The sequence below is a fragment of the Gymnogyps californianus genome, chromosome 23 (assembly GCF_018139145.2).
Source record: "Gymnogyps californianus isolate 813 chromosome 23, ASM1813914v2, whole genome shotgun sequence".
NCBI lineage: Eukaryota > Metazoa > Chordata > Aves > Accipitriformes > Cathartidae > Gymnogyps > Gymnogyps californianus.
In genome coordinates this window covers 2,122,074-2,146,301 of record NC_059493.1, presented here as the reverse complement: position 1 = coordinate 2,146,301, position 24,228 = coordinate 2,122,074, and the positions used below count along the sequence as shown (strand labels likewise).

At 64.9% G+C, this 24,228-nt stretch overlaps 1 protein-coding gene across 1 annotated transcript; it reads left to right on the top strand.

Moving 5' to 3' along the window:
* The first annotated feature begins 10 nt into the window (after positions 1–10).
* On the top strand, positions 11–24,228 carry ADGRA2 (adhesion G protein-coupled receptor A2). Its single transcript, XM_050910153.1, is given in 20 exon segments — positions 11–246; positions 8,748–8,819; positions 13,170–13,241; positions 13,346–13,417; positions 13,687–13,758; positions 13,869–14,032; positions 14,109–14,322; positions 14,806–14,970; positions 15,546–15,747; positions 15,844–15,993; positions 16,128–16,289; positions 16,495–16,704; positions 16,783–16,984; positions 17,239–17,337; positions 17,340–17,446; positions 17,587–17,714; positions 19,935–20,058; positions 20,238–20,383; positions 20,546–20,635; positions 20,926–24,228. Coding segments are annotated over 20 exon segments (3,900 nt in total). The 3' UTR covers positions 22,139–24,228.

Here is a 24,228-nt window from a genome sequence, read left to right as displayed (position 1 = left end):
GGCCGGGGCCATGCGGCGGGCGGCGGCGCTGGTGCTGCTGGCGGCGGCGGCGCTGAGCGGCGGGGGGGCGGCGGCGGCGGCGGCGGCGCGGAGCTGCCCCGCTCAGAGCCTGGGCTGCAAGTGCGCGGCCGAGCGGCCCAAGGCGCCCGGCGGCCCCGCCGCGCCCCGCCGGCGGGTGGTCTGCAGCGGCGGGGGGCTCCCGGTGCCGCCCGAGCCGCGCCTGCTGCCCGACGGCACCGCCACGCTGTGAGTACCGCGCCCCGGGCATTCCCCCCCCCCCCCCCCCTCCCCGGCCCCGGGCATCGCTCCCCCCCCCGGGGTGCTCCGGCCGGGCATCTGCTGCGCTGGGCCGCCTTGAGAGGGATGGGAGCCCACGCGTGGGTCGCGGCTGAGCCCGCTCCGTGCCGCTCGGAGGCCCCCGGGGGGGCTGGAGCAGCGCGGCAGTGGGGAGACCCCCGCCTCGCCCCACGCCGGCGGGTACCGCTCGGCCGCTCCCCGGAGCCAGCCGGGGCCGCGCTCCCACGGGCGGGCAGGTGCTGGTGGAGGCAAAGGGAGACGGGGGGCAAAGTCCCGCGGTGTCGGGGAGCGCAGCGTGGACAGTTACTTTTTTCACTTATTTTTTCGCTTAATAAGTGAATCGGCACCGACACAAGCATTGCCCAGTTCTGCGTAACTTTGTCTATATTGCATTAAAGCGGGGTGCTGGGGCTATAGGATAACGGAAGGGACCCCGCTCTCCCCACGGCACGGCAGCAGCACGGGTTTAAAGTGTGGACGTGAGCTGGAAATCCAGGAAACGGGCTCCTTCTCCACGCTTCCCTCCCTGAGTGCTGGGGGAGGATGTTTTTGTTTGAAAGTGGCTGTTCTCACTGGAAATATTTGCTGAAAAGGGATCAGGAGCAGTAAGTGGGTTTCAGGTTTGTGCAAAGGGTCTAAAGCTGCCGCTTCCTTCCTAAAAGCTTCCTCGCACCCTTGGTGCCGGGGAGGGTTGGGGTTTCGGCCGGCGCTGGCAGCCGGCGCGCCTGCTCGCTGCAGCAGCGGATTGCAGGGTTTATTTATAACTCCGGAGGAGGCGTTTGAATTAAAATCTGGTTTGGAGGGCAGGGCTGGCAGCACCGTTGCCGGAGGGAACGTGGCTTTCACCCGGAGTGTCGTCCTGCGAGGGTGGCCGTGCCTGCCTGCCTGCCTGCCTGCCTGCCCACGCAAGCGTGCCCACGGCCTCGGCTCTCCACCTTCTGCTCCTCGGGTGGGTTTTGTTGGACGCTGCGGAGGACTGGGGCTGCGCGGGGCTGGGCTGGGGGCTGCCGCACTCCTGGTCCCGTCCGCTCTCTCATGCTTGAACCCGCTTGGTCATGTTGCTGCTCACGCGCCGGAGCCGCTGCTATTTCTAAGCATCTCTTGGTTCCCCACGTGCCGTGCCGCTCGCTGCAGAGGGGCTTCGTTCTGGGGTGACGATGCCCGCTTGGTGACGATGGGGTGGCTGCGAAGGGGACCCAGCTGACGCCACCGTCCCCCACGTGGGGTGCAGCCGTGAAACACGCCTGTGCTGCGTGGGTGCCACGAGCAGGGGCTGAAGTGCGACGGTTGTAATAAAAGCGTAAATCATCCTGGAGCACCAGCACCGATGTGTGTCCTGGGCTTCCCTCGGTGGGGGGACACTGGGAGGCTGCAGGGCAGGTGGAGGCTGGGCTCTGGTCTCGCTTTCCCTCGGGTGGACTTTGCTCTTCATTTCTTCCCTCCTGCGGCCCTTTCTTACACATCAGCCCCTTGCAAATACCCGTGGGGATGTTTGAGTCCTTTGTCAGTTTGTATTTGGGAAAAGCATCCGATTAGTTGCCTGCTCTGGTGCTTTCTCCAGCGTGAGCGAGCGTAACCGCAATGTTGAGCACAAGTCGAGCCCCACTGCGGCCCCGTGCCAGCGGAGCGGCCGAGGCGGGCTGTGCCCGGTGGGACAGGGGGGTCTGGAGCCGTCCGTGCCGGGGCCAGCTCCCTCCGAGGGTCGGGATGACCGTGCAGAAGCATTAGGGCATTACACGATCCCACTAAAACGTGACATGAAACCTACAGGCGTAGGCAGAAACCTACAAATATGCGGTGACCCTGGGCTCTGCTCTCACGCAGTAAACATGATTTATTCTAAACCCTTTCCAGATGGAACAATCAAAACCAGAGGCTCTGGCTTCGGGAGCGTCTCCTGGAGCTGCTGGGGTGCAGGCAGAGAGCAGAGGAGGCAGCGGGGCCCGGGCGCATGGCAAGGGCTGCACGTGCCTCGGGGGACGCCCTGCTGGGGACAGCCGAATTTTGAGCCCCGCGGGCGAGCCAGGTCTGAGCAGGGCTCCTGCGCGTGCCCCGGGGATGCTCAGGTCCCGTCTGTGCCCCCGGGGATGCTCGGCATCACCGCTGCCCCAGTCGCAGGAAACGCGTGGTGTGTTTTGTGCAGAGTAACGCTTCAAAGCGGAGCCCTGTTTCAGTCTTCGTCCGGTCCGGCCTGGAAGCAGGCGTGCGTTAGCGCTAACGAGCGGCGCTGGTGCTGCGCTCGGGGGGAAGGCTCTTCCCAGCAGCTGCCGGCGCGGGAGGGCTGCTGTCCCGGCCGCAGCTCCGGCCGCCCGGGCGATGGCTGGGGACACATGGGTGGCAGGAGGAGATCGAGCGGCCGGAGGAGGTCTGCCGCCCTGCGGGTCCCTCACCCTGGCTCTCGTTTGGCTTTTTCCCACACTCTCGGTTTACTTCTTTATTTATCTTTAATTATTAGGCCTGTGCTGAGGAATCCAAGGCTGCCTTCGTGGCAGCTGCTGCTTATTTACCCCCCGCGCCTGAGAAACGCTCGCTGGCATCGCAGCCTGCGGACGGGCAGAGCAGGGGACGAGGGATGCCCGTGGCCCCGGGGACCTGGAGCCAGCGCTGGGCTCAGCCACGGCGTCCCGGGGGACGTGGCGGTTTCTCATGGGGAGCCGTCTGCCGAGCAGAGCCACGGCTCCTTTTCCCTTCAGCCCCTCACAGGGATCGCTGCTTCGGGAGAGAGCAAACCGGAGCCGAGGCAGTGCCCGCAGATGTGGAGCTGCAGAAATTAACTCCATGTGGGGAAGCCGCGGTGGTGGGGAACAGACCCGGCACGGCCAGGGGTGCTGGGAACCGGCGGCCCTGCTCCATCCTGGTGGTGGGTGCGATGCCCAGGGCCGTGGCACTGGAGCCCCTCGAGCTGTGGGATGGCGGTGGGACAGGGAGACGGGGCACTTTGGTTCTTGCCTAAATATCCACAGCCATCCCAGCCGTGTCCCGCCGGTCTTCGGTCCTACCTGAGAAACTCGTGCCGAGGGGAGACCTGCGGCCGGCAGGTACAGAGTGGCCTGCCAGAACCAGTGCAGGCAGAAGCGCTGCCTTCATCACGGAGCAGGCGCAGGGAGCCAGCATGGGGACATGTGTGGGATCCGGCGAGCAGGATGATGCTCATAGTGGCACGATATCCCTGTGCAACCCCAGCAGACGTTACAAGGCGCGTGCTCTCTGACACCTGCCCCTTTTTATACCTAGGGATTAATTCTTGCCCCCAGCTCATCGCGGGGAGGAAGGAGGGATGCCAACCCTAACAGATTGGCTTGTCACCCCTTTTTGACTCGTAGCCCTGCAGAGCTCGCCCGGCTGCGGCTGTCTCAGCACAGCTTGCACCGATGCAGCCTGGGGCACCGTGCTTCCCCCAGCCCCTCCATCGTGGTCCAGCCTCCCGGGGCTGTGGTCTTCCCATGGTTCGGGGCCGGGGGTTGTGGCACCTCTCGGGAACGTCCCTCCGGCACGGCTGCGAGGTGCTGGGGCTCTGCAGACGTATTTTAACAAGGCTTTCATTCCCTCCCCCTCCAGCTGACCCCTGTGCTAATCGCCTAATGGAAAAAGCACTGTATCCCTAACGAGACCCAGATAGCCACGCCGGCCGCGGCCAGCCCCGCTGTCACACGGGCGGGAGCCCAAACCTCTTCCAGATGTGGAATCCCAGCACAGGCCTCATTTATGTGCACAGCTTGATTGCACTGAAATTACAGATTGTCTGCAGGGAATAGAGGGCTTTGACTTATGACCAATTTCCAGTTCTACTTGAACTCCCCTCTCCGAGGCCGGTTTATCCTGGGCCCTGCAGATGGTTTCTTTCTCAAACCTTTTTCAGCTTTTTATTTGTTATTTATTGGGCTGCAGCTCCGGCAGGTTTGGTTTTTCCGGGGGCTGTGGGTCGCGGTGCTGCCCGGTGCCTCGGAGCATCCCGACCCTGCCGCCCCACACCAGCTCTGGAGGTTTCGCCCTCTCTCCGGGGCTTATTTTTCCTGTGCTAACAAAAGCCGAGGGTTGGAACAATAATTTTCACCGTCCGAAATAGCCCGGCGTGACGCGAGGCTGGAGGCAACGCCCCGCGCATGGCGTGGGGAGGGGAAGAGCCCCCGAGCGCCCAAACAAAGCGGGGAGGGGGCGGCCCCGGCCGTGTCGGGGGGTCTCCAGCCCCATTGGGCTGGGAGAGGCAGGGTCCCCCCGGGATGCTGCCGCCTCCAGAGCCCTTCCCGGTGCCGGAGCCCTCGGCACCTCTCGCCAGCCCTGGGGCCCCTTTTTTTTCTCTTCCTAAAATCCCTCTGCAAACCAGCGAGCTCTGCTCGGGGCGCAGCCTGCGCCATATCTGCTGCGAGCATATGCTTTGAATTAACGCACTTGGAGAGCAAAGCATAGCCGGCCTCCCCGCCCCCACCCCGGCCCCCCCTTATTAACCTCGGTGCCGCTGCCTGTGCCTTTCCCCTGCCTGCCCGGCTGGGGAGCCACCGTCTCCCTGCGTCCTTTTTTGGTTGGGTCCAGAGGAAGTTTATTGTTTCAGCAGCCCAGTTTCTGGAGCCGTTATTTATCCAAGTGGATTCCAGCACGCTTGAAAAAACAATCTTGTTTTTTTCGCTTTTGGCTCCTCTTTTTGAGATGGAAAAAAAAAGAAGAAGAAGGGATCTCTCTATCTCCCTGCTTGCAGCCTTGCGGGGTCCGAGCCCTGGGAGCCCTGGCGCGGGCGGGTTGGAGCGGGGATGTTGAACCCCTTCCAAGGCTGAATCCCCCCGGGATGGGAGGATGCTCCTCGGGGGGCTCCCTCCCGCCGTCCGGCCGCCCCCGTCCCGCCACGCATCCCCTCATCGTTTCCGTTTGACTCAATGCTCCGGTCCTTAATCCCCGCATTGTCTGGAGAGACTTTTCCAGCCATCGCTCAATTAGCCGATTATTGTCCCGTGGCGGGGCTGTCCCCGGCAGGCGATGGGAGCCCACCCGCCCATGCACCGCGATGCCGGAGGGTCTCGGGGCAGCCGGGCGGGCTGAAGGTGCTGTTTCGGACGGGAGGATGCTGGAGTGGTACGAGGGCGGTCGGGCATCAAGGGCTGGGGGCGTGCGCGGGGTCCCCAGCCTTTGCCACCGTACTGCGCCGGGCGCAGCGCTCCGAGCCCGGGTTGGGGGGTACCTCTTGCCGGGGCATTTGCTGGCGCTGCCGAGGTGAGGAGTCCCAGCCTGGGCCGGAGCCAAGGCACGGCCGAGCGGCGGCTCTGGAGGAGCACAGCTGTGCTTTCATGGCCTGCCAAGCCCCGCGGATGGCTGGGACGTGGGGGCACCACGTCCCCTCTGCACCCCCGGCCCCGCGCGGACCTCAGCGAGCATCCGGGGAGCCGCCGCAACCGCTGCCCGACACGCTCCCCAGCCCACCGGCGGCAACAGCCACCTTGGCCACGGCGAGCCGGTGGGATTGAGGGGCAGCGAGGTTTGCTTCCAGCCCCCCATCCCGTTTCCCCCCAGACGAGGCGTGAAAGTGAGGCAGCTCTTGGGGTTTGAAATCCAGCCGAGGGGTTCGGGTCTGGCCCTAGTCCCGCGTGCCGAAGGCTGGGTCCCAGTGCGGGGTCCCGCTGCCCCAGTGCGGCTCGGGGGGCTGCTTTCCCATGACCCCCGTGTGCTGGGTCAGGGTGGCCTTGCGGGCACACTTATTCCGTTGTATTTTGGGGTTTCTCAGTTAATCTCCTGTAAGGGGATAGTGCCGGGGACCCGCACATGGCTCTGCTGCCTGCGGACCCACGGGAACGGAAAGTCCCGTGGAGCCTGATGAGAACTTCCTGGAAAAAAAAACAGAAAACGTTTTGGAACATAATATCCATAAAACTAGAGAAAACAAAAGAAAACCATGTTTGAGGATCTGAGTTGTAACGGGGAGCGTGACCTGACTGGCTTCTGTAGGACGGGGAAAAGAAGAGCCAGGATCGCTACCCAGGAAAAATTTTATCAGGAAGAAAACTTTCAGTCAAATCGTTACTGCCGGTGCAATTTTCATGGGCCACACACTCGTTTTGATCGAGGACCTCTTTTCCTTAAGGAAAGGCAGACCAGGCGCCGAGCAGCGGGAGGGACGTCGCACGGGTGGGCAGTGCCCGCGGCTCCGGGTGCCCCCCATGCCGTGCCGGTGTCCCGGCCATTCCCGCGCTCCGGGGGTGGCTTCGCCCTTGGCCGAAGCACCCCACGGGGAGGGCGTCCCGCGGCTGCTTTCCCGGCCGTCGGCGGGCGGGATGCTGGCCTGGCCGCCTGGCTGCAGATCACAGCGGAGGCCGATCCCATCGGGGCCGCGGGAGCGTTGCCTTTTAAGGCGGGGAGTTCTGGTTTTATGGCAGAGGCGCGGATGGTCCCAGGGGTCCGCGAACAAAGCGAGCATCCCCGGCGCCGGGGATCAGCCCTGGGGGCTGCGTTCCCAGCTGGGCGCAGCTCTCCGGGGCACCGGCCCCCCGCCCCCGGTGCAGGCAGCCGGCTGCCTGCTCTCTGCCTGCCGTGCTGGCAGCGTGTCCGTGGTTGTAGCCCCCTGCAAAGCCCCTGCCCTGGGAGGCTCCGGCATGGCTGGGTCCGGCTTGCCTGGGGTGCCTGGCTCCCCCCTGCCCAAAGGCTCCACGTGTCCTTGGCCATGCTGGGGACCCCCCTGCCACCCCGGCGTGGGAGCAAACACAGGAGCTCTGAGACCGGAGTCTCGTGCACTCGTCTGGTTTCTGCATTTGCAGCTCATGCAGCCCCAAGGGCTGTTTCAGCAGGGTCCGTCATGCATCCCAGCTTGGCCCCTGAGCCAGGGGGTTTCTGCTTGCCCTAGCTTTAGCAGGGAGCCCCCGAGGTCCCCCCGTGCGCGCGCAGCCTGCGGAGGCTTTGCTGGGTTGTGAAATCTGCTGCTGCTGGAATTAAAACCTTCTGGAGCCGTTGGGGCCGACACGGCCTTGAGCAACAGCCCCCGCCGCTGACGTGATGGGAAATCGAGGTGCGCCGTGGGGCTGCCGTGCCCAGGAGCCGGGGCTGCTCCGGGAGCGGGGCTGCTCTGGGAGCATTCCTGCTGCCCCCCGCTCCGGGCAGGATCCTGGGGCCATGCATGCCGCCGGCCGGCACTGGTGCTCGCTGCCGCGGTGCTCACGGGTGAGCCAAGCCCTGCGAAAGCAGGGTCCCCGCAGGGAGGAAAGGGTGAGATGTGGCCCTGGCTGCGGTGGCTCCGGCCGCTGGCGTGTGGAAGCAATTTGCAGGCTGGCGGGGCTGCCGGCCGCTTCCGCTCCCCGCCGCCGCCGGGTCGCAGGGCCCCGCGGACACGGCAGTGCCCGGTGGCGGCTCCTCATTAGCACAGGATGCAGTACAGGGTGGGGGGCTGCCCCCCCAACCCTTCCATCCCCACCACCCTTTGGGGGTTCAGCGGCCGCCCCTGATGCAACGCAGTCCCCCTGAGCCAGGTCCCGGTCCTGCCCGCTCCCCGGGCAGCCCCGGCGTGGGAGCCCGGCCAGGGAGAGCCAAGCGTGGTTGGTGACGGCTGCCGCAGGCTGGATGTTCGGAGGGGATGGAGCTCACAGCACACAGCCGCCATTCAGCCCGGCTGCAGAGCCCGCCCGTGTGTAAACAGCCCCAGCTCCGGCCCTCAATGAGCCCTTTTTTCCCCCGCGCCTCTCCCCTGGCCGGGGCTCCAGGGTGCCCTCCCGGCCCCGGCTGGCAGCTGCCCCCACTCTGCTTTTGGATCACGTTTGCCGGCGGGAGCGTCGCCGGCGCCCACGCAGCCGCCCGGGAGCTCCAGGGAAGCACCTCTGGTCCCCGAAAGCCGGCTCCCGTCAGGCGGGGGTCTGGCTCTGCCAATTGCCACTGACACCGAGCTCCTGGCTGAATTGTCGGGTGCTTGCACCCTCCCTCCCTCTCCTGTCACCCCGCAAGGGCCCCTTTGGCCAGCAAGGCTGTTTATTTTGGGATAAAATCTCAGTACTGGGAGGCTCCCGGGATGGCCGCAGTGCTGTGACCGGAGGGGGTCAGGCTGGTGGGGGGCAAGAGCTGGGGGTGCCGTGGGGTTCCCTGCTGGCTGCAGGTCCTCGGGGTGCCCCCTTGGTGTGGGCGCTGGGGTGGGGATCTCATCACCCACACGTGCACCTACGTGCACCCAGGCCCAGGTACAGGAGCGATGCCCCAAGAGCTGGCGCGGCCCCGAGCACCTCCAGCCCGGTGCTGCCATGCATGCGGACCACGGCACAGCATCCCAACACGGCCATTGCATCCCATGTCCCAACCCGGCCGTGCAAGCCTGTCCCTGAGACTTCACCATCGCCACCACCCCGGCGGCACAGCCAGGGCTGCCGCTTCTCGCGGCGGGTCTGGCCGTTCCCACTCCCCTGCCAGCCCCGTGGGTCACCGGGGCACGGACGGGGCCGCCCGGCAGATCGAGTAATGGGGCTGCCCCTCTCCCTCTGCTCTTCCCACAGGCTGCTGAGTAACAACAAGATCACGGTGCTGGAGAACGGCTCCTTCTTCGGGCTGCGGGCTCTGGAGAAGCTGTGAGTGCCCGGCGGGCGGCTGGGGGGTCGGGGCAGAGGGGCGGGCAGCAGCGGGCAGCGGGGTGCAGGCAGGGCTTCCATGGGGTGGGTGCCAGCAGCACTGCAGGGGTCCTGCTCCCGACGTTGCTCCCGGGTGCTGCAGCGGGGCCGGCACTGGGGCTCAGGGTTTGCTGCTGGCACCCACGGGCATCCCAGAGACCCCGGGAGCTGCGCCGGGGCGGGAGGCACCGGGGGGGCTGCGCTCCGTGGGGGCCGGTATGAAAAGCGACATTGTCCCCCCGAACAAAGTCAACTTTCTTATCTCTCCATGAAAGGCATCTCTATGGAGGGAGTTGTAATAAGGGGAGATTTATGGCCCCCATATGGGTTTGATCTGTAGGTATGCAGGAGCGGGGACCGGCGCACTGAGGGCGTTTTGTTCCCCGCCGCGGCCCCGCGAGGGTCTCGCGCATTCCTGCGCCGAGCGGGGCCGGGTGGGCTCCCGCCGTGGAACGCTCGCCTGGCGTGGCGGTGGCCCAGCTGCCGGCGTCCGCGGGCACTCACTGTGTGCCACAGCCCGCCGCTGCCCCGGGCATCCTCTGCGGCATGCGGTGCCAGGGCGCAGGGCTGCGGTTGTGGGATCTCCTTCTGTTGGGCAGCGGGTCCCTGCCCCGCAGTGCTTGGCCCGGTGCTTTCCCGCAGGGCATCGCTCTGGGTGCAGATGGGCAGGGGGTGGGTGGCCGGGGCAGCGGGGAGGTGAGGGCAGCGGAGAGCGCAGGCAGGGGCAGGCAGCGTGCCCGGGGCTGCGGGGACCCACTGGGGCAGGCGCTGCCTGTGCCGCTCTGCAGCCGCACCGGTGCGCTTGGCTGGTGGTGCGTCTGGGGAGGGTTACAGCCCTGCCGAGGGTTCGGCACAGCCCCGGGTCGCCGGCCCTGTCGGCCGGGGGGCTCGCAGGGGCTCCCCAGGGGCAAGGGGACCCGCACCGCCTGTGTTTCATTAGCCCGAACAAGGAAGTGTTTATTAATGCCGATCTTGTTCGAGTCACAGGGCGCGCACCTGCCCCGACCCGCAGCGGAGCCCGGCTGCTTCGGTGGGCACGGGGGCTGCGGGGCCGCGCCGTGGGGCCCGGGGTGCACAGTGCCCACTCGTGGCATTGCTCTGGGGCGCGCAGCCTCCGGTGGGTGCCAGCCCCTGGGTAGCGCTCGGTGCACAGCGCTGTGCGTGGGGTGCACGGCGTCAGGTGGGGTGCGGGCACGCCGGGGTGCACGGTGCCTGGTGCACGGCGCTGCGGTTGGGGTGCACAGCGCTGGGATGGGGAGCAGGCATGACAGAGCATGCAGTGCCTGGTGCACGGCGTTGGGGCTGGTTTGGGATTTTAAAGCCGTGGAAATCCCCGCGGGACTGTTTCAGGGGTGAGCGGGAAGCAGTCACCTTGGGGATCCTGCGTCCCTGCAGTCCCACGTGGCCGAGTCCTCCCCGGCGCGGTTCCAGGCGTGGGGTCACCTCCTCCTGCTCCTGGCACCGAGCTCTCGTTAACGGGAGGGATTAACATGCGCGCGGGCAGGGAGCAGCCGGGGCTGCCGCGGGCACTGCGCTCGCTGGGAAGGGCCACGGCGGAGCCGGGGGGCCAGCACCCTGGGGAGACCATGGCTCTGCAGCCCCCGGGATGCCCAGGGTCCCCCTAAAAGTCTCTGTGCTCTGGGAGAGCAGCCACCCCGTGTCACCTCCTGCTCACCTCTGCTGTGCCGAAACCCTGCACGGGTCGGAGGGGGAGCACCGGCGCGTCCGGGGGGGGCCATGGGCAGCACTCCCCCGTCCCGGGCCGGCCAGCATCGCGCCGCGCCGTGCCTGATTGCTCTCGACAGGAGCCGTAATTGTTTTCATCGGGTCAGTTTGGGGCCGCGGCGCAGACGTGCCCCGTGGAGGGACCGCGCTGGCGTGGCAGGGATGCGGTGGGGGCTCCGGGGCCCCTCGCTTCTCGTCCTGGGGCTTGCGGGGCCCCTGCCCACCCTGGCTGCCCACCCTGGGTGCTTCAGCATCCCAGCGTGATGGGGGGAAACCCGTTCCCAGGGTCTCAGCGGTGTGCAGGGTGCCCCCACGGACCACTGCCCCTCTGGGCTTGCAGCTTGGCATCTCCGGTGATTTGTAGCGGCGTAATGAGATTAATGAGTCTGAGCGGGGCCGGTATGCAGCCGGGGCGGCCGCGCTCATTAGCGCAGCCCCGCTTGGGAATGTCCTGCCCTCCGCCGGGGCCAGCGCTTCCCCCCTTGGGGCTTCGGGCTGCGAGGGGGCTCGACCGGGTGACAGCAGTGACGGGGATGGAGTCTGTCCATCTGTCCGTCTACACTGGGCTGCAGCGGGTGCTGCTGTGCACAGGGAGCTGCTTGTGTGGCTGCAGGCTCAGCCCTGGGGTGCTGGGCTCCTTGAGGTTTGCTGCATGCATCGAGGCTCGCTGCTTCGGGGCAGGAGGCAGTTGCTTTGCAGGGTCCCCATGCAGGCATGGTGGCAGGGGGTCCCCGTGCACATGTTGGGCCATGCCGCTGCCGGCTCTCGTGCCTGCAGCACGTCACCCCGCCGGGGCAGGGGGAGGAGGGGGCTCGGGACGGGCGGAAACGCGAAGGCAAACAACCGCAGTGCGGAGAGAAGAGCCTTGTCATAAATCAGCAGCAGCCGCCCCGGGCCCCCGGCCAGCGGGGAGGAAGTGACTGAGCGAGGAAGGCTCCCCGCCGGGCCGTGCGCCGGGCTGGCCGCGAGCCCCTGGTCCCAGCACGGTCCCCGGTGGGTCCCATCCCTGGCCGGTGGTCCTCTGCAGCCCCCAGCCCCCGGCTGCACGTGGACCAGAGCCAGGGGCGCTGAGTTTTGGCAGCGGACGTGTTTTGGCTGCTGCGTCCCCAACTGCTGCGGGCCGTGCTGGTGGCGTGTGCTGGGTGGGTGTCCGGGGTGCAGGGATCCCTGGGGATCGCCGGCTGGCCCCCGGCGGGAAGCAGGGCCAGCATGGACGGTCTCCCTGGACGTGTATGGTCGGGTGTTTGCCGGCCGGGTGTTTGCCGGACGGCTGTTCGTGCAGCGGGTGTTGGTGTTGGCGGTGTTGGCGGTGCAGGTGAGTGGAGCTGTTCCTTCAGCACCGGCGCTCACCTGGCGCCTGTGCACACCTGCCTGCACTCCTGCCTGCACTCCTGCCTGCACTCCTGCCTGCACTCCCGGCCATCGGAGCTGGCAGGACATGCTTTTGCCCGTCGGGGGAGGCCGGGGAAGGCAGGGGTGGGCAGAGTTGTTGCGCTGGCCGAGCGGGGCCAGGACGATGCCGGCCGGGAAGGCGTCACACCACGTTTCCCTTCCCTGGGGTTTGCACCGCGGGGCGGTCGGTGCGGCCCCGCACCAAGCCCTGCCCGTCTGGGGTCAGCTGGGGACCCGCAGAAGCCACGTGTGTGAGTTTTAGCCTGGAAGCAAAGCATGGCTGCGTGTTTACGGTGTGCAGGCAGCGTCGCCTGGGTTTCCTCTCCCTGCGTGGCCCCTCACGTCGCGATGGTGGGACCGCCGTGCCGCCTGCACCCCAGGTCTGCTGGAAGGGTTTGCACCGCTCCCCCATCCCGGCTGCCAGCTTGTGGCCTTGAAACGAGGGCTGCGGCTCACGGGGCGTCCCCGGGGCCGCATGCAGAGCAGCGGGTGACCCAGCGATGAGCACCGTGGAGACTGCTATAAATAAGCACGGCATTGCCATATGGATCCCATTTCCTCTCCCGGCCAGTGCCGGTGCTCGGCAGGAGCTGCCTCGTCGGTCCCCAGGGCTGGACGGAGTGGCCAACGCCACCGGCGCTCTCCACCGTGACAGCAGCCACCCTGCACCGGCGCACGCCTGGCTTGCCTCTGATTAGATACGTGCCTTCAATCAGGCTAATAACCCAAACGAGCTTCCTGCGGGCCGCAAAGCCCTTTTGGGGCTGCGCTGGCAACTGCAGCATGCTCTTATCCTGTGTGCAGGAGATAACCCGCCGGGATACGGCTGCTCCGGAAACAATGTGCAGAAGGGATGGCGGCCACCGCCAGCGTGCGCGGGCGTGCGATGCTCCGCAGTGCACGCTCGGAGCGTGCAGAGGGGCTGGCACCCCCCCTGTGAGCAGCAGGGAGCCTCGCGCCTTCCCTGCGCCCTTTGGAGAGATAACGAGAGGGAAATGGGACGGAAAGCTGCTAATGAGGCTCTTGTAGGGGGTTTTGCAGCGCCTGGGGCTGCTGAGGAGCCCGTGCGTGGGAGATGGGGGCTGGGGGGGCGGCGATCGCGGTGCGCTCATGCCCTTGGCCCCACTGCGTTGTGGCTCCTGCGGACGGGGCTCCCTGCTGCACACCCTGAGCTCTGTGTCTGTCTCCCCACAGGGACCTGAAGAACAACCTGATCAGCACGGTCCAGCCGGGCGCCTTCCTCGGCCTCCCCGAGCTGAAGCGTCTGTAAGTGCCGGCGCAGCCCCCCCAGGAGCGCTCAGGGCTGGCCCGGAGGGAGCGGGGACAGCGGGACGTCCCCAGCCCTGACAGCCCCTCGGCTTGCCTTGCAGGGACCTCTCCAACAACCGCATCGGCTGCCTCAGCGCCAGCGTCTTCCAGGGGCTCCCCAACCTCCTCAGGCTGTAAGTAGCTCCCTGGGGACCCCCTGGCCAGCCCTGTCCCCCGGCCCTCAAGGTGAGCCCCCGGGGCTGTCCCCATGCTGCATCCCGAGGCCGGCTCCTACCCTTTGCCTCCGGCCGGCGCGGGGGCTCGTTAGGCTGCGGCTGCCCCGTGCCCACCCTCGTCAGGTGCCGTGGTGGGGTGTGAGGGCACAGTGGGGGGCCTGGGAGGTGTTCCCTCTCCCGGCAGGTCCCCGGTCCCCTCCATGCCACCTTTCTCGCCTGTCCCGCAGGAACATGTCCGGGAACATTTTCTCCAGCCTCCCGCCCGGCGTCTTCGATGAGCTCCCCTCCCTGAAAGTCGTGTGAGTTTGTGCCCCGGGATTTCAGCACGCAGGGGGGTCCCTGCCGGAGGGTCTCAGGGCTGGTGGCGTGCCCCGGCCCCGCGGGCGCCCCGTGACGCCGGCCCTTGCAGGGACTTTGCCACCGAGTACCTGACGTGCGACTGCAACCTGCGCTGGGTGCTGCCCTGGGCTCGCAACCGCTCGGCGCAGATCTCGGAGCGGACGGCGTGCGTCTACCCCCGGCACCTCCACGCCTTCCCCCTGCGCAGCGCCCGGGAGAACCAGCTCCGCTGCGGTGAGCCGGGGCCGGGGAGGGGGCGGCGGCGGCGGGCGGGGGCGCGGGCTCACCCGGCCGGCTGTGTCCCCCGCAGCGGGCGCCCCGGAGCTGCACACCCACCACCTCATCCCGTCGCTGCGCCAGGTGGTTTTCCAGGGCGACCGGCTGCCCTTCCAGTGCACTGCCACCTACTTGGACAACAGCACCCAGATCCGGTGGTACCACAACCGTGAGCCGGTGGAGGAGGACGAGCGGACGGGCGTCATCGTGGAGGAGAGCCTCATCCACGACTGCACCTTCATCACCAGGTCAGGGGTGGGGACGGGGATGGGGATGGAGATGGGGATGGAGATGGGATGGGGACAGGGGTAGAGATGGAGGTGGGGACAGGGATGGAGATGAGACGGGGACAGTGATAGAGATGGGTTGGGGACAAGGATGGAGATGGGGATGGGGATGGGATGGGGACAGTGATGGAGATGGGATGGGGACAGGGGTAGAGATGGAGGTGGGGACGGGGATGGAGATGGCGACGGGGATGAAGATGAGAAGGGGACAGTGATAGAGATCGGTTGGGGACAAGGATGGACATGAGATGGGGATGGGGATGGGGACGGACACTCGTGGCTGCATGGCTTGCTGGTTTGCAGGTACCAAGTGCCATGGGTGGGATGCCAAGTGTGGGCACCTCTTGTGCTTCATGGTCCCCATGTCCCCAAGCTTGGGGGACCGCTGCTGTGGGTTCGCTGTGGGGCAGACCCGCCATGCCAGCCCATCCCCTCTGCCCGCAGCGAGCTCATCCTCTCCAACATCCACGTCTCTGCCAACGGCGAGTGGGAGTGTGCCGTCTCCACCTCCCAGGGCAACGTCAGCAAGAAGGTGGAGATCGTGGTGCTGGAGACCTCCGCGTCCTACTGCCCTGCCGAGCGGGTCACCAACAACCGCGGGGACTTCAGGTAGGGACCGGCGGTGGCCTGGCCGTGGGGTGGGTGCCGTGGTGGGATGGGGATGCGCGTGGTGCGTGCCACGTACAGCGTGAGCGGTGCGTGCCGGGGCGAGGGGCTCGCCGCAGGTGACCGGGCGTCTGGTAGCGATTAGCGGCCGCAGGGAGCGCGAGTGCTTTTGAAGGGCTTCCCGTGCCGACGGCGCAGCCCGGCTCCAGCAGCAGAGGTGTTGGAATTTCTCTGGCACGAGACGAAAGGCTCCGGGCGCCCGCTGTAACCCCGGCGGGGCCATTATGGAATATAAATTACTGATAGAGTCAATGTGGCTTAAATTAGTGGTGCCCCCCCCCACCGCCCGCTGCTTCCCTCTGCGCTGTGCTGAGCCGAGTGGGATACAGGGTTGGGGAGGGGGCGGCAGCTTTCTGGGGAGCATCACCCTCAGCCCCCCCCGGAACCAAGGGGAGGCAGGGGCTTGCTGGGGAGGCTTGGGGGCTGCGGTGCCCATGGTGCGGGGCAGTGCCCGTCTGCAGCGGGAGGGGGCTGCTGGCGGCGCGTGCCCCGCCGTCACCGTGTGTCGGCACCCGCAGGTGGCCCCGCACCCTGGCAGGCATCACCGCCTACCAGCCCTGCCTGCAGTACCCCTTCGCCGCGGGGCCGGCTGGCGGGGGCTCGGCGGCCGAGAAGCAGGCATGGCGGCGCTGCGACCGCGCCGGGCGCTGGGAAGAGGGCGACTACTCCCACTGCCTCTACACCAACGACATCACCCGCGTCCTCTACACCTTCGTGCTGGTGAGCCGGGGACCGGGGGGGGGGGGCGGCTTGGCCGTGCCGGGGGGCTGGCGCAGCTGGTGACCGTCACCCCACCGTGGCCGTGCCGCTCTGCAGATGCCCATCAACGCCTCCAACGCCCTGACCCTGGCTCACCAGCTCCGCGTCTACACGGCCGAGGCAGCCAACTTCTCGGACATGGTTGATGTCCTCTACGTGGCCCAGATGATAGAGAAGTTTATCGGCTACGTGGACCAGATCAAGCAGGTAATGAGCGCTGCTCCGGTCCCCTGCTTGCCCCAGCCCTGCCGGGTGTTCTTGGGGTGGAAAAGCATGAATTGGGGTGTTTGCCGCTTGGGGACGGCAGTAGCTCTTTGCAGAGCCGCTTGCTGTCCTCGCAGCTGACGGACGTGATCGTGGAGATGGCCAGCAACATCATGCTGGTGGACGACCACATCCTGTGGATGTCGCAGAAGGAGGAGAAGGCTTGCACCAGCATCGTCCGCTCCCTCGAGAAGATCGCCGCCCACACGCTCAGCAGCAACTCCCAGCACATGGCAGTGGTGAGTGGGGGGCAAGGAGGGGGCTGCCTGGAGATGGGGGGCTGAAGAGGGAGGAGGAGCTGGTTGGGCTGCTGTTGCAGGGTCTCTGCCCGTGCTGGGGGGGGGGGGGGGGCTCCTCCACCCATGCTGGGGGTCTCTGGCCATGCCGAGGGGGTCTTTGGCCGTGCCAGGGCTGATGGCCGCCCCACGGCGCTGTGCCTGGCAGAACTCACGCAACATCGCCTTCGAGGCATACGTGGTGAAGCCCGAGAGCTACGTGGGGCTGAGCTGCGTGGCTTTCCAGCGGCGGGATGGGGGTCCGGCCGGGCGTCCCCCCCCAACCGAGCTGGGGGCTGAGCCCGTGCCCGACCAGCAGCTGAGGCTGCGCTGCACCACGGGGCGCCCCAACGTCTCCCTGACCAGCTTCCACATCAAGGTAGGGGTAAGCTGGGGGACGGGGGGGGTGCCGGGGGCAGGGGTCGGCCCCTGCTCACCGGTGACCGTGCACCCGCAGAACAGCATCGCCCTGGCCTCCATCCAGCTGCCGCCCAGCCTCTTCGCCAGCCCTGTCCCGGCCGCGCCGCTGGCCGACTGCAAGCTCCAGCTGCTGGTCTTCCGCAACGGCAAGCTCTTCTGCAGCACGGGCAACTCCTCCCGTTTGGCCGACGACGGCAAGCGCCGCAGCGTGGCCACACCGGTCATCTACGCCGGGACCTGTAAGGGCTGCCTGTTGGCGGGGGGCTTGGGGTGCCCTATGGGGGGCTTTTCTTGGGGGAACGGAACTCCATGGGGCTCCTTGGGGTGTCCCCTGGTGCTCCTGCAGAGCAAAGCCATCCCTGGGGGTCCTCATGGGGAGGTGGCAACGTGCCTGTGGGATGCAGTGGGGGGGTCCCCCATGCCCAGCCCCCTTTGGGGGTGCAGGCAGAGGGGCGTCTCTTGTCCCGCTGACCAGGTTTCTCTGTTGCTGCAGACGGCTGCGGAGTGGGAAACCTGTCGGAGCCGGTGGCCGTGTCGCTGCGGCACCCCGGGGAGGGTGCGGACCCGGTGGCTGCGTACTGGAACTTCGAGGTGCTGGGGGCATGGGGGGCTGGAGCGCCGAGGGCTGCCAGCTGGCCGCCCGGGAGCCCAACGTCACCTCCCTGCACTGCCGGCACCTCAGCAACGTGGCTGTGCTCATGGTAGGTGCGGGGTGAGCAATGGGGTTGGGAGCCTTGCCCGGGGGGTGCGGGGCCCGGGGAGTTGCAGGGGGGCGGTGGGGTGGGACAGGGCGATGGGGACGGGTGGCACAGGGGCTGACGGGCTGTGCTGTGCTGTGCAGGAGCTGAGCGGTTTCCCCGGCGAGGCGCGAGGCGCCGTGGAGGTGCTGCACCCGGCCATGTACACCTGCACGGCCGTGCTGCTGCTCTGCCTCTTCACCACCATCATCACCTACATCGTCAACCACGGGTGAGTGAGCGTCTTGGTGTCAGCCTTGGCCGCGGTGATGGTTGGAGGGGCTGTGCTTGGGTGGGTGCCTCTGCGGGCAGCTGGAGGGGCTCCCCAGGTGCTGCCAACGGCCGGGAGGAAGGTGTGCGGGGATGGCCGTCCAGGGGGTGAACATCCAGGGGATGGTCCTTCAGGAGATGATGGCCCTCCGGGAGATGGGCTTTCAGGAGATGACCCTCTAGGACGTGGCCCTTTAGGACACGGGCTTTCAGGAGATATAGCCCTCCAGGAACGTGTTGCCTGGCAAGCGGCGCTGCCGCAGGAGCCCATCTTGGGGCGATGGCTGGACGTGTCCTGCCTGATGGCAATGGGGGCCTTGGGCTGGTTGGCTGTGTCTTGTCCTGCAACGTGAGGCGTGGAGGAGGCGAGTGGGACCTTGAGGGTGGGGGCGAAGACCCCCCGAGACCTCGTTGGGTCAGAAACGGTGAGCCCCTGGGGCTCAGGGATGGGGTCCCCCCCATACCTGGGGCCAACGAGCCCCCAGGGGAGGGGACAAGGGGGCGGTGGGCAGCGGAGCGGTGGGCTGGACAGGAGTGGGAGGGCTTGCCCTCTACAAAAGCAGTTCCCCACGAGCAACCGGGATGGAGTGAACAGGGCACTTAGCAAAAGGCAGGAGCAGGGCCAGCCATGCTGCCAGAGCCTCGTCCCAGGCTGGTGCTGGGCTCCCTGCGGGGCCAAGGGCTCTGCACCGCTCCTGCGTCACCCCTGCAAGGCAGCGGCGAGCAGTGCTCAGCGGCGGGTCCCGCTCAGAGCCCCAGGAGCGGCAGGGGCCCCTCACTGCCCCACAGGGAACAGCGAGCCCACCCTCCGCCCCCACCCAGGATGCAGAGGGGTCCAGGGCAACAGTCGCTGCACGAGCCAGAGTGAGACCACCTCAGCAGGCTACTTACTTACTTACCAACAAGCTGCCTTCTTTAAAGCAGAAAGAACACAGAAATAGTTATATCCAACACTTAACGAGTACTTAATGAGATGCACATAAGGCCAAAGTGAGAGCCTCCTGCTCTCCGTGAAACAAACACTAACGAAGCCCAGCAATGCTCTCGGTCCACATCTATTACCCTGTTGGAAGAAGCCAACAAGAAAGATTATGTCTTACAAGCACTTAAGGAGAAACATATAAGACCAAACCATTCTTCTTACTATAAGAAGTGAAACAAACACTAATCAAGTCAAGCAACTTTGTTAGCTAAATCTATTATCTATTTCTCAGGAAGAACCCAATAATAAGTATTATATCTAACAAGTACTTAATGAGAGAAATATAAGGCCAAACCATTCCTCTTACTGTAAGTGAAACAAACACTAACAAAGTCAAGCAGCATTATTAGCCCACATCTATTATCTAGTTCTCAGAAATAACCCAATAATAAGTATTATATTTAACACTTAACAAGCACTTCATGAGATGCATGAGGCCAAACCGTTCCCCTTACTGTGAAACAAACACTAACAAAAAGCCAAGCAACACTATCAGCCCACATCTAGCTATCACCTATTTGGAAGAACCCAATGGTAATTATTATATCAAATATACTTAACAGTACTTAATGAGATACATATAAGGCCAAGCCATTCAATTTATGATAAGTGAAACCAGTATTAACAGTTAAAACCAAGAAACACTATCTGTCCACATCTAGCTACTACCCAGTTGGAAGAACCCAATAATAATAATTATAGCTAACACTGAACAAGTACTTATTTAGATAAATATAAGGCCAAGCCATTCCTGTTGCTCTAAGTGAAGCAAACACCAGCAAAGCCGAGCAGTGCTATCAGCCCACATCTCGTGACGGAAACACGATGCTGCCCAGTCAAAGCCAGGAACAACCCCGAGCCAGGGGCACAAGAGCAGCATCCCTTACCTCCAGCCCAGCTCCTGCCGTCCGCTTCTGCACGTCCCAGCACTGGTGGCTCCCTGCTGACAGCCCCGTGATCGACACGCTGCCAGCAGCTACGAGAAGTCCTTCGCCCACACGCATGCACTTAGTGTACGGCTTCTTTATCATCAGCCACGCTCCGTTGCCTGGCCAGGGGCTGGCTGTGTCAGAGCATCCCTCCAGAGCAGCGGAGGCAGGATTTGTGCTGGCAGGAGCTGTGGCTCTCACATGCTGCAAATAACTGTCCCGCTCGGGGCCGGGCAGGAGCTCACGGGCGCCCGTTGTGCCTCTCTTCCAGCACCATTCTCATCCCGCGGAAGGGCTGGCACATGCTGCTTAACCTCTGCTTCCACATCGCCATGACGGCTGCCGTCTTCGCGGGAGGCATCACCCTCACTGGCTACCTGATCGTCTGCCAAGCGGTAGGTACCAGGGGAGAGGGGACGGCCACCGCGCGCTGCCGCTGCCTGGGGCTGCTCTGCAATTTGCAGAGCCCAGCACGGCGAGGTTTTGCCCTGCCGAGACCTGCAGGACGGTGACTGGCGGGGATGCAGACACGTCTGCAGCATCCCCCTTCCCAACCATCGCCTCTCTCCCGCAGGTCGGCATCATCTTGCACTACTCCTCCCTCTCCACCCTGCTGTGGATGGCGGTGAAAGCCAGAGTGCTCTACAAGGAGGCGACCTGGAAGGCGCCGCGGCAGCCGGACGGGGAGGCGTCCCAGCCAGCCCCCAGACCTATGCTACGGTACCAACGCCCCTTCCCCTTGCCCCGGCCCCACGGAGGAGCTTCCCCTGCCCCGTGTCCAGAGGCTGGGGCAGGACTTGCTCTGCCGTACAAGCCCATCCTGCCCGCAGCCGTGCCGTGCTCTCTCTCGGTGCGGTGACACCGTGTGTCCCCCCCGTGCAGGTTCTACCTGATCGCCGGCGGGATCCCCCTCATCATCTGCGGGATCACGGCAGCCGTCAACATCCACAACTACCACGACAACAACCCCTAGTAAGTGTCCCTGCTCGACCATGCCTTCCTCCCCAAAATGGGTGGCCTCCCTCCGCCTGGGCAAGGGGAACCAGCAGTGCCAGGAATCCAGGCAAGCCTGGGAAAGGCTGGTGAGATCTTTCCCAAGAGCTATCCTTATATTGGGAAAACAACAGCCAGGCAGCCAGCACGCCTCTGCAGAGCCCGTGCCATCGGGGCAGGGGTGCCGAGCATCACGGTACCACGATGCGTGGCTGCCGGCTGCACAGGCACCCAGGTCTGCTCATCAAAGCCCCTTTCCTCCCGTACAGCTGCTGGCTGGTGTGGCGGCCCAGCCTGGGGGCTTTCTACGTCCCCGTGGCTTTCATTTTGCTCGTCACCTGGATTTACTTTCTCTGCGCCGGGCTCAGCCTCCAGTGCCGACCGTTGCGCCAGAAAGACGTCCCCGAGCCGCTGGAGCCGCCGCCGCGGCTGGGGGGTGCCGGTGACCTCCTGACGGACTCCGGGTCCATCTCGGTGACGCTGAACTCGGGGCCACCCTGCCCCGAGGCGGACGGCGTCTACTCTCTGCAGGTGCAATTCTGGGCGCTGGTGACCACCCACGCCTTGTACGTCGCCCTGTGGACATTCGGCGCCATGGCCGTGTCCCAGCGCTGGTACCTGAACATTGTCTTCAGCTGCCTCTACGGCATCACCGCCGTGGTGCTGGGACTCTTCATCTTCATCCACCACTGCATCCGGCGCCGGGACGTCCTCAACTCCTGGTTCTCCTGCTGCCCCTCCTACAGGAACGCGCTGCCCATGCAGGCGTATGTCCACCCCGGGCTGGTGCCGGAGGATGGCTCGCAGGTCTTCATCGGCTGCGACCCGGAGGCGGCTCACTCCGGTGCCTCCTCCTCCTCCTCGCCCAGCAGCGCTGGCTCGGCCGGGGGCCGCTGCAAGCTCACCAACCTGCAGGTAGCCCAGAGCCAGGCGGACGCCCGCCCGGCCGCCTGCCCGGAGCCGGACCCCCCCGACGGCAAGACCCCCGGCGTCGGCAGGCACGCCAGCAACCTCCACGGCCGCAGGAACCACCGGGGCAGAACTAAGCAGTGCCGGGACGGGAAGCACCACCGCTTGAAAATGCTGCGGGGCCCCTCCTCGGAGCACCCCTCCAGCGAGAGCGGGAGCCTGCACAACAGCCACTCCGAGAGCTACCACAGTGGCCGGAACAGCCCCATCAGCAGCGGCCGCGCGGGGCCGCGGGCCCCCCAGGACGGGGAGACGGCACCCAGCCACTCGGAAGGCAGCGACGGCGGCCGGCGGGCGCCCGACTTCGCCGAGGCTCGCCGGAGGAGCGCCAGCAGGGACAACCTGCGGCAGGCCAGCGCTGCCGAGAAGGAGGCGAAGCGCCGGTCCTACCCGCTCAACGTGGCCAGCCACAACGGCGGCCTCAAGGGCAGCAAGTACGACATCAACCTGGCCAGCGCCGACAGCGTGGCCGGGATGAAGACCGGCCTCTGGAAGAGCGAAACCACCGTGTAAAGGTGGGGAAGGACCGGACGGCCGCAGCGCCGCAGCATTTTCCCCCGGGAGCCGCGGCCGGAGCCGCTCGGGGCGTCTGCGAGGAGGCGACGCTGCGGGAATCGCCACGTGCACTAGTGGGGACGGGCGGCACGGCCGGGGGCTCCGGCTCACCCCGGGTGGAGGGCGATGCCGAGCCCGACCCGTCCCCTGCGGAGGCTCAAAGCTTCCCACGGCAGCGCCGGGGTCTCGAGGTGAAAGGCAATCCTTGCTCTTCAGCAGCCTGAGTTGCAGCCGTACTTTAATCACTCCTGCATGTCACTTAAGACTGATCCTAAAGGCTATTTTATAATATACAGAGGAAACAAATGTCTATTTTTCAAAGCTATATTATTGAATGTATATATGTATAGACAGATCAGTAAGTGATGCGAGTGCCTCATTACCGACCAGTGTTCTCCGGGAGCGGGCATCCCCCGGGCGCTTTGGCAATAGCCCGCTCGTGCCACGACTGCAATATTCCCGTCAAGGGGACCACACCAAGTGCCCTTTACGTACAGGCACCGTAGCACCGATGCCTGTGTGACCCCCAGCCTGAGCAAGCTGCTTCTGCGCGAGTCAGAGGGCGGCTTCTCCGTCTGAAATGTTTTTACATGCAAAAGTTTTTACCCGTGTGTGTTAGACACCAGCGTTGAGCCCTGTGGGTTACACAGCTGCCAAAGTAAAAGCCATACTGCAAAGCAAGCACAAGGTAAGGGGAGCCTCAGCTCCAAGGCGAGGCGATTGTCTGCGCTGTTTTAATGCCAGACACTAAAACCACAGCCAGAAAAGGCTCCCAAGCCCTCGGAGGAATAAGCTATGCAATGGGGTGGGCTGGCGGAGCCGTGCTGCTGCCGGAGCCGAGACTGACCCTCTCCGCCAAAGCACCAAAGAGCCGAGCCATGGGCAGAGACCCAAAGCAGGTCCTCGTCCTTAACCCAGGGGTGCACGCTCAGAAAGTACTTGGGTTTGCTCTTAGGAAGGCAGAGAAACCCCCCGCTACCGGCCTCGCACTCGTGTAAGATGAAAGTGCCGGGGAGCGGGGGCCATTCCTGGGAAAGTGGGAGAACGACACCAATTAATTAGGGACCTTCCTTGGACAGTTAACACGTTCAAAGGGCTGGAACTTGGATAAGCACTTATTTTTCCCCATTTAGAAACAAGTCCCCCCCCTTTTTTCTAGCATGCATATAAAAAAGCCACACTGCAGACAGCAGCAGGCTCTGGGAGTTGTCCCCTGCCAGGTCTGGAAGGTTTCCTGAAACAAGAGGAGGTTGCTTACCCTGCAGCCGGGCAAGGAGCACCCCAGCCCCGTGCTGGTGCAGTACAGCTCTACCTGCTGCCTGCCCACGCTGGACCGGGGCTGCATTTCACCCCTCGCCCGGCACTGAGCCCGGCTGACGCCGACCGCAGCCCTAAGAGTGATGCAGAGGAAGCGGGATGGAAGCCTGGTGCCTCCTCTGCCCTTTCCAGCCTCCCCCGCCTCAGTTTTCTTCCGCCTGCAAATGAGTTTAATTATTTAGCTACCTCCCGAGGGGTTGCGAGGACCAGGCAGGGGCCGGCGGGGAGCGGGAGCAAGAAGGCAGTGGAGGAAGCTGCACTTGGTGGCAGATTTGTCTCACCTTCGGAAACCCTCGGGGAACCCTCACCCCGCAGGGCTGGGGCACCCCGGGCTTAACGCGGTTCTGCCGCTCCCCGCCTGCCTCGACTTCTCTGCCCAACCGACGGCTGAAACCACCTTTCTCTGCGCCTGGTATTTAATACAATTTAAATCCTTATTGTCGATACCGCAGCCTACACGGTCTTGCTGATGCTGAGTTGTTATATACGCTTGCTGCACTGTGACAGTATTATATAAAAAGCTTTGTATTATTAATTACACTTTTTTCTTTTGTCTGTTTACATTACAAGCAAATGACATATCAACAAAGAGCTTCTTGCAATATACGTGGGAGAGGGAGGGGAAAGTATGCCAAAGAAGTGTCTTTAAAGGGGTCTTTTTGCATTTTTATATAAATAGAATGTTTCTAGCAGATATGTTTTGTTTAATATATTAAAGATTTGCCAATCTG